A 9,581-nucleotide genomic window follows, 5' to 3' on the forward strand; every position below is an offset into this window, starting at 1 on the left:
TACCCAATAAATGTTGCTGTTGTCTTAACAATATTGAGTCGTATGCTTCCAGTGCCATCTACTGACAAGAGACTGGTAGCACAGAGCCTACCATTCAAGGCTATTCAAAAACTTTTCTGTGTGTGAGCCCAACAGTGACATCTTATGTCATAGAAGGTGCCAGTGGTGTCACTAGTAGGCCTACTTAATTTCTCCATGCAAATATGATTTATTGTTGAAAGTAGTATAGCAATCGACACGCAGCTTTTCCAACCCATCATGAGAAGCTGTATGCTAAGAAATGCAAGAGGAGTAACAGGACTCACCGTTCTGTAATTTGTGTTCTGCTTTTAGTTTAGTATTTTTCGAGGTGTTATTATTTAAAATACTTAACACATAAAAACGTCACTGACGTTTGATGGTGAGTTTTGAGTAGGAAGCGAGTGAGAAAACAGAGTAGGAAGCGAGTGAAGGGTTAGAGGGCAGGGCACGATGAAAGATGATTGAAATTCAGCCACAGAACGGACTTGGAGCATGCTCTTGAACACTCCTTCCACCCGGAAATACGAATAATTCCCAAAGATGGCGGAGCAAGGGCCAATGGCGATAGCTATGCGGCTAAGAAATCAACTCCAGTCCGTATATAAGCTCGACCCGTTACGAAATGAGGTAGGTACCAATTAATTTCGGACTCTATAGACCAGTGAGAATTGTTTGAGTTGATCAGGGCTGGATCTAGCCGCATAACTAGTTACGACAAGGAAAGGCAGCAATGCGAGCGCTTTCTCCCGTCCCTAAGTGATGGAGAGAGAGCTGCCTACCATGTGTGCGGAAGTCTACCCGTGTTGTTGTTCTGGGCAGCTAATGCAGGTAATTCGTGCAAATGTGTACCGTTCAAACGACCCATTCCCCCCGTTTTACACCAGAAACGCGGTGCATTGTTTGTTAAAATACTAATGTGCGTTTTGCATGGATAAAATATTTTGACAGTGATGTTTGAAGTTTTTACACTTAACTAGTAGCAGCTAATTGTGTTTGCTAGGCTAGCTAGCTTCTCGTGACGGGCTTGTCAAACCTTGCTTGTAAGTGACTGTCTTACCTGTGTCCAATATTTGCAATTACGTGTGTAGCGTACTGGGTTGCTAACTATAACTTTTTATAAAGATATAACTTAAAGCTAGATGCTACACTGTTATTTGCCATTGTGTTAGCAATCATAACTAGGTACAATGTTGCAGTCACCTGACACACCCACCTGCTCTAAGTAGTGGAAAAGTGCACGCGCAATCGACAATGAACTCACCAGGCTCCCCTAGAATATCGTCATTCTGCTATTTTTTTTTTTTTTTTTAATATGTTTTAACAACTTTACACCAAGTAGTAACAATGTAACGAAACTGCATGGGATACTTTATATTCTTGAGATTTCAATAGCAACTTAATATTGTTGCAGGAGGAAGTGAAGTTGAAGATCAAAGACCTGAACGAGCACATAGTGTGCTATCTCTGTGCTGGGTACTTCATCGATGCCACAACTATTACCGAGTGTCTGCATACATGTAAGTGGGCCTAGCCTGTGTGTTCTATGTTTTGGTTTATGAAGTTACCTCTAAGAAATAGGCTAACTTTCATAGACTTGTGGACTAGCCTACTTATTGCCTGTGAAGGCGTACAAATCAAAGTTTGTTGGTCTTGTACACAGATTTACAAGTGCAGCTTAATACTTATGTTTCTAGCTTCAAAAGTGCAGTATACTTTCGTGTGTATATATAGTGTGTGGATTCTGTAATTTCAGTCACAACTGTTGCTGACAGGTGTATAAAATCGAGCACACAGCCATGCAATCTCTATAGACAAACATTGGCAGTAGAATGGCCTTACTGAAGAGCTCAGTGACTTTCAACATGGCATGGTTATAGGATGCTACCTTTCCAACAAGTCAGTTACTCAAATTTCTGCTGTGCTAGAGCTGCTCTGGGCAACTAAGTGCTGTTATTGTGAAGTGGAAATGTCTAGGAGCAACAACGAGTCAGCCATGAAGTGGTAGGCCACACAAACTCACAGAATGGGATCGCCAAGTGCTGAAGCGTGTGAAAATCGTCTGTCCTCAGTTGTAACACTCACTACCGAGTTCCAAACTGTCTCTAGAAAAAACATCAGCACAATAACTGTTCGTCGGGAGCTTCATGTGAAATGGGTTTCTATGGCTGAGCAGCTGCACGCAAGCCTAAGATCACCATGCGCAATGCCAAGTGTCGGCTGGAGTGGTGTAAAGTTTGACCCCGTTGGACTCTGGAGCAGTGGAAACAGTCTCTGCAGTGATGAATTAAGATTCACCATCTGGTAGTCTGGCAGACAAATCTGTGTTTGGTGGATGTCAGGAGAACACTACTTTCTCAAATGCATAGTACCAACGGTAAAGTTTGTTGGAGGGGGAATAACGGTCTGGGGCTGTTTTTCATGGTTTGGACTAGGCCCCTTAGTTTCAGTGAAGGGAAATCTTAATGCTACAGCATACAATGACATTCTACACTTCCTACTTTGTAGCAAGTTTGAGGAAGGCCCTTTCCTTTAATGCATAACAATGCCTCTGTGCACAAAGTGAGGTCCATACAGAAATGTTTTTTTTGATCAGGGTGGAAGAACTTGACTGGTCTGCCCTGACCTCAACCCCGTCGGTCCACTTTGGGTTGAATTGAAATGCCGACTGTGAGCCAGGCCTAATTGCCCAACCTCACTAATGCTCATGAGGCTGAATGGAAGCAAGTCCCACAGCAATGTTCCAACATCTAGTGGAAAGCCTTCCCAGAAGAGTGGAGGCTATTATAGCAGCAAATGGGGGACCAACTCCATATTAAAGCCCATGATTTTGGAATGAAATGTTTGACGAGCAGGTGTCCACGTACTTTGTCATTTAGTGTACATAGTAATAAAACAAGTTTGTGTAGTGCATTTTAATGTTACTATAAAATAACATCCTTTTTCAGGGACATTAATGGCCAATGTCTCTTCTGCTTCTATTTCAGTCTGTAAAAGTTGTATCGTGAAATACCTCCAAACCAGCAAATATTGTCCAATGTGCAACATAAAGATCCATGAAACCCAGCCTTTACTGAACCTGAAATTGGATAGAGTGATGCAAGACATTGTCTACAAACTGGTTCCAGGACTTCAAGAAAGTAAGTACATTGAAATTCATACAATAATACTTGTTCTGATTTTTGTTACATAGTACTTTAAGGGTTTGATTTTGTTTCTCCTGTTTACTTAGAAAAACGCTCTTAACACATCTCATTTGTAAAGTTCTCATGCAATGAGAACTAGTGTAACAGCGTTACTTAAACACCTGCGTCATTACATTATCAATTTAGCGTGGGTTGATAAAATATATTTTTTAATGTGGTAGTGTTTCTAAGGTCCTTATTTTCTGTTCTTTATAAACAGGTGAAGACAAGAGAATAAAGGAATTCTATCAGTCGCGTGGGCTTGAGAGAGTTGTCCAACCGCCTGGGGAAGGTAAGCCTTTAGATTTTAAATAGTTTTTTGTCATGTTTTGTCAATCTACAGCTTCTACTTTTACATGGTATCTGTGTGTCACCCCTAGACTCCATACCAGATACAGGATTACCTTTTACCAGCTTTGACCATTCCAAGGCCCACTTCTACAGATATGACGAGCAGGTCTCGCTTTGTCTAGAGAGGCAAAGGTAAGATTTTGTCATGCCTTGACAAAACTACAGTAAGTAGCCTACTGTCTCTTCTCAGACCGCAGGTGGATTATCACTGATACTTAGTGCTTAAATTCAGTTTTGGTTCTACACCCCCCCCCCCCCCCCCCCCCCCCCCCCTCCCCTCAGTGTTTCCAGTAATTGTCAGCTATTGTCCAATAAAAATGCATAAAGGCCAACAAATTAAAACATTGCCACATTAGAATATATCCTGTTTGCATTGGCTCTGCATGGAAATTGGTTCAGATTGTCTTTCAATCGCATCATCTATGTACTCTGCCTGTCTGTCTTGAGCTCTCGCTAACATATCAACTGGTACCGGCCTGCAGAGTTTCCTGTGAGTCAGTGTGACAGGGGCAGAAGTGTTTAAGTATTTTATGATGTTTTGCAAACTGGTGACAATGATTTGAGCTATAATAGCCTACCATGAAAAATGCATGTGTCCTGCTGGCTTGTCAATATGCTGTTGAAACCTGGACATTTTACTTCTTGAGGCATGTCTTACCTTGCTTCAAAGTAGCCTATAACCAAAATCCCACCATAGAAATGTGAAGGCAATTATTTGATGAAGACTTCATGTGTTCATGTACTATGGGTTTTCTTTCATTGTCTAGCAGCCAAAGGTATTATCCTAGTCATTTTAGCAACTCACCATAGTTATCTTTAGCTTGCCTCTTTCAAAATAGCAAAGGGATATTTCTATCTCTGCCCATGAAACCGCTTTAATGGTGTTTTCAAATTGTATTTTGTAACATTTGCACATAGGCCTACCTCTGTGTACAGTGCATTTGGAAAGTATTCAGACCCCTTGACTTTCTCCACATTTATGTTACAGCCTTATTGTATAATTGATTCCCCCCCTCCCCAATTAAAACACAATAACCCATAATGACAAGGCAAAAACAGGTTTAGAAATGTTTGCAATGTTTAAAAAAAAAATATATATATATATATATATGTGTATGTGAAATCACATTTACATAAGTATTAAGACCTTAACTCAGTACTTTGTTGAAGCACCTTTGGCAGTGATTACAGCCTCTGGTCTTCTTGGATATGACGCTACGAGCTTAGTACACCTGTATTTGGAGTTTCTCACAATCTTCCCTGCAGATCCTCTCAAGCTCTGTCCGGTTGGATGGGGAGCGTCACTGCACAGCTATTTTCAGGTCTCTCCAGAGATGTTTGATCGGGTTCAAGTCTGGGCTCTGGCTGGACCAATCACAGGCATTGAGACTTGTCCCGAAGCCACTCCTGCGTTCTCTTGGCTGTGTGCTTAGGGTTGTCCTGTTGGAGGGTAAACCTTCGCCCCAGTCTGAGGACCTGAGCACTTTTGGAGTAGTTTTTCATCAAGGATGTCTCTACTTTGCTCCGTTAATCTCGATCCTGACTAGTCTCCCAGTCCCTCCCGCTGAAAAAAGGCCCCACAGCATGATGCTGCCACCCATGCTTCACCGTAGGGATGGTGCCAGGTTTCCTCCAGACATGCTTGGCATTCAGGCCAAAGAGTTCAATCTTGGTTTCATCAGACCAGAGAATCTTATTCGTGGTCTTCCTTTCAGTGTCTTTTTTTTGAGGAGTGGCTTCTATCTGGCCACTACCATAAAGGCCTGATTGGCGGAGTGCTGCTGAGATGGTTGCCCTTCTGGAAGCTTCTCCCATCTCTACAGAGGAACTCTGGAGCTCTCAGTGACCATCAGGTTCTTGGTCACCTCCCTGACCAAGGCCCTTCTCCCCGATTGCTCAGTTTGTCTGGGCAGCCAACTCTAGGAAGAGTCTCGGTGGTTCCAAACTTCTTCCATTTAAGAATGGAGGCCAATGTGGTCTTGGGGCTCTTCAATGCTCCAGAAATTTTCATACCCTTCCCCAGATCTGATCCCCGACACAATCCTGTATCGGAGCTCTACGGACAATTCCTTCGACCCCATGGCTTGGTTCTTGCGCTGATATGAACTGTGGGACCTTATATAGACAGGTGTGTGTGTGTGTGTGCCTTTCCAAATCATGTTCAATCAATTGCATTTACCACATGTTGACTCCCAAGTTCTAGAAACAGGATGCACCTGAGGTCAATTTCGAGTCTCATAGCAAAGGGTTTGAATGCTTATGTAAATAAGGTATTTCTGTTTTTTCCTTGTCATTATGGGGTATTGTGTGTAGATTGAGGATATAAAAAAAAAAATGCAAATAAGGCTGTAATGTAACAAAATGTGGAAAGTCAAGGGGTCTAAACTTTGAATGCACTGCACATTGCAGTGCCTAAAACGAATAAATAATTATAAACATTTTAAGAAACGTTCTGATCATGTTCCATTGATACAGCGTATACCTACACTACTTTGACACACTGTGGATTAAGGAGTATATGCAATACCCACTGGAAAATAACTGGGTATACAGCTTATACCTGCATATGCCCCCCACTACACCACTGATTGACAGTGAGCACTCCTAAAAAAAAAATGAGCTTAACCTTCACACGGTGGCATTCAAATGGGTTTTTATTAGATATAGCCGGTAAAGTTCACATTTTAAAATGAGAACCCCGTCACAAATGTTTCCTGAAATTCTTTCCATTCAAAATGCCCCTTAAAATCCCTCCCAGTGTTTCATGCTTAATCATGTACTCTCTTGTCCCTACAGTTCATCTCTGTCTGAAAAAAAAGATAAGACCAAACTGACTCTTCATGTAAGTCGTGAATGGAACCCCACTATGCCACCAGAGGTCTCTGTTAGTTTAACTTGCAGTGGTCTGTTCTGTTTGGATCGGGTCTCCACAAGCAATGCTTTTGCAATTGTATTTAATTGTATTTAATTTGAGTGTCTGTCAGTCCCTAGTAGAATTGCCCACATTTTTTGGGGTTATATCCATTTTAATTCTGTAATCATTTGGCATCACGTGTGGAATTGGAGTTGTAGTAATGTTGCTCTGCCTCGTGTCTGCAGCAGAAGTTTGTGCGCTGCTCGGTCCGAGCTGAGGTGAGACACCTGCGTAAAGTGCTGTGTCATCGACTGAATGTGGAGAAGCACCAGGTCAGTTGATTGTCTAGGAAGACAACATTTTAAGAGGGACATATCAGCACCATTTTACATTACATGTGCAGTGTACCTATTTGCAAACAGTCCAACTACAACACAGGAACCATGTCCTATGACTACAAAAGTGTAGCCTATTAGATAATCCCTTGTTGTGCAACTTTTCAGTCGAGTGCTTTGAATATTATACACAGGTTAGTTGTATGTGAATGTTTCAGAGAACTGGAAATGGAGCATATGGGCGCTTGTACAGTTGACCCAGGACCAGTTGTCATGTTTTGTCCTCACTGTGTGGTCTCCATTTCATCACAGATCCAGATGTTGTTCAATAATGAGTCCCTTCCAGATCACATGACCATGAAACGGCTGTGGATCTCTCACTGGTTTGGCAAGGTACCTCCCAAGTTGAGCCAACAATTTCACACTGAATTCTTTTACACTTGAACTTTTTCCATTTGGACATTCTGCGGTGGAAACAGCATTGTTGAATTTAAGGAAATAATATGACTTCAAATTATACAATGTCTATGTAAATTTTACTCTCAATTCAAACATGTTACTTACCCCCAAACAATGTAGTTTTCTAAGACAAATAGTGCATACATATTTAAGAAGTTAAATCATGCTGACGTTGATCTCAGTGTACATATTCCTTCATAAATCCAAATAATGAATTGTAGTGCGAGAAGAGAAAATACTTTGACTTACCTCAAATCCTGTAACAGGGTTATAATTGATTTGGGAGCTTCTTTCTGATTAGTTCGATTTATGTTAATGTAGGATTACATGTAATCAATTGTTTCTTATTCCAGGCTCAACCGTTGGTCCTTCACTACACTATTAAGGACAAAAGGACAAGATAGAACTTTTCTTGCCTGGCTACCCATCCACATCACTCCGGCCAACTGATGTTTCTTGTCCACCATGAGTTTGGGTTTGCCCCCCCCCCCCGACAGTTTCTAGAATGCACACACATTCTAATTGGTCCCAGAAACCGAGGGGTTGAGCCAGAGCCGGCCTACATGTCATCAATTTTGCTACTCTTTGTAAGATGATCCAACCACTGAATTTGTTTTGTACAAAGGCCTTCATTTTGAAGTCAGACAAACAACTTCAAGGATGGCAGTTTCAGACTGAACGTATGTAGCGATCGATAGACTCATTGGTTGTTTAGCAACCGACGTGTGTGCAACTATGGGGCAAAACAGAAAAGGTTGGCTTAGATTGTTGACACGTAAACTAGTCTCCATGTGCAAATTTGTTTTAAATAAACAATGAGCACTTCTCTTCATACATTAGTTGTTGGTTAGCTAGTGAATTTTTGCCATTAGCATTGACATGAAATCAGTCAAACCTCAAAACAAGACATGGTATCAAGAACAAGATAAAACTAGCTGAAACCAGCCACCTATGATTCCCCACACGGCAACTCTTTTCATTGTTGCTAGCTAGCTGACCATTCAGAATCCTCACAAAGCACTGCTTCCGGCCTCAGAATTACATTTGGGGTGAGATGTCAGGCAAGGACTTCCCCCTTTCTAATGACCTCAGCAGCTGTATATATTTTGTATTAAATATATTCTATTTTAATAGTGTGTACATATTTTGCTTGTTTTGTATTTTTGAAAATAAATATTTGAAAATTGACATGTACAGTTTTTTTTTTTTTTTTACAGGTATCTGTGGAAATTTGCACGGAATTAAAAAAAACACAAAAAAAAACAGTTGCTATGTTCAATTATGGGAAGTCAACATGGAATGGAAGCAACTATCAATGGTACTGTGCAATGTTGTCTCAACTCAGTTATGGAAGATTTAACCTCAAATAAAAGCATTGAAGCTTTAGTGCATTTGATTAATGGAGTGAAAGTATGTACACTTTTATAGACCAGAAAATTAAAGCTTGTCACTAAAATTGTAATTTATTAGTTGAAGTTTCAGTGGTGCAAGTCCGGAATTATCAAATTGGAGTACTGCAAAACTAACACTGAACTCTAAATTCTGGTAAATATTTTTGTTCTTAGAAGCACCTACACTCTCATGAACTGTACTCTATACAGTGGAACTGATCTGTACATACTTGATGCTATTTTATACAGCCCCTTTATGGTTTGTGCTGATGAGTCACGCTGGATAGGAGCAGATGATGTCCAGGCATGCCAGCATTGGGAATCGATGTTAACTCAAAGCTGTCCCCAAATCTCATACAAGATACCTTTGTTTTAATGCCTGTCAGACGACTGGTTCTAATGTTCTTAAGTGATAACATCCCACTAGGTGGCAGACTTGATACATTCTACGCATTACTTCACTTTTAGGTTGACTGAGGAGAGACCATCCCCATGAGGGCCATTATCAGTGGAGCTGCTATGGTGCTGCTTGACATTGTTTTGAATTTTTCTCATGCCATCTGTGTGTCTTTCTAATATTACTCAGTCATACAGGATGATTTGTGCCATTGAGTCAATGTTCTCAGTCATGGCCTTTTTACACACACCATACATTCCATGTAATATTTTGTAGCACAGTATATTTGAGCTTTAAAACCAACTGATGGGTATCTGTAACCATATCAATGGGCATCTTTTCGTGTAAAACTATGTAGAGCAATACATATCCACTGTATGCTCTAAAGAGATAATCAGCTATTTACTTAAAGTATATGATGAAATTGTAATGATACAATAATGACCTATTACTTGTTTATTTGGGATTCATTAAACATGCACCACTAGGCACCGTGCAGTTACCACTTGTTGAATTCTTTGAAGTACTGTTAGTAGAAAGTACACATTGTACCACAATCTCCAAGTAAATACCATAAAGTGCCATCTCAAA

At 40.7% G+C, this 9,581-nt stretch overlaps 1 protein-coding gene across 7 annotated transcripts; it reads left to right on the plus strand.

Annotated features, from left to right (window-relative positions):
- The first annotated feature begins 482 nt into the window (after positions 1–482).
- Positions 483–8,390, plus strand: LOC109864815 (polycomb group RING finger protein 1). Of its 7 annotated transcripts, none has more exons than XM_020452781.2 (9): positions 483–648; positions 1,430–1,538; positions 3,006–3,158; positions 3,424–3,495; positions 3,584–3,686; positions 6,351–6,396; positions 6,657–6,740; positions 7,056–7,136; positions 7,556–8,390. In XM_020452781.2, the coding sequence occupies exons 1-9, from the start codon at positions 562–564 to the stop codon at positions 7,604–7,606; spliced, it is 786 nt and encodes a 261-aa protein (XP_020308370.1). In that variant the 5' UTR covers positions 483–561; the 3' UTR covers positions 7,607–8,390. The 7 variants fall into 7 exon arrangements, with proteins under 7 accessions (XP_020308370.1, XP_031653960.1, XP_020308368.1 ...); XM_031798100.1 differs by having other exon boundaries at positions 488–648; positions 1,433–1,538; XM_020452779.2 differs by having other exon boundaries at positions 495–648; positions 6,654–6,740.
- Positions 8,391–9,581: the final 1,191 nt, after the last annotated feature.

The sequence above is a fragment of the Oncorhynchus kisutch genome, linkage group LG19 (genome assembly GCF_002021735.2).
Source record: "Oncorhynchus kisutch isolate 150728-3 linkage group LG19, Okis_V2, whole genome shotgun sequence".
Lineage (NCBI taxonomy): Eukaryota > Metazoa > Chordata > Actinopteri > Salmoniformes > Salmonidae > Oncorhynchus > Oncorhynchus kisutch.

Excerpts from the sequence above, each read along its gene's own strand:
- LOC109864815 (XM_020452779.2), top strand. The coding sequence starts at position 562 with ATGGCGGAGCAAGGGCCAATGGCGATAGCTATGCGGCTAAGAAATCAA. Across the intron at positions 3,496-3,583 it reads TGTCCAACCGCCTGGGGAAG|ACTCCATACCAGATACAGGA; the intron begins GTAAGCCTTTAG and ends TGTCACCCCTAG. Across the intron at positions 6,397-6,653 it reads AGACCAAACTGACTCTTCAT|CAGAAGTTTGTGCGCTGCTC; the intron begins GTAAGTCGTGAA and ends TCGTGTCTGCAG.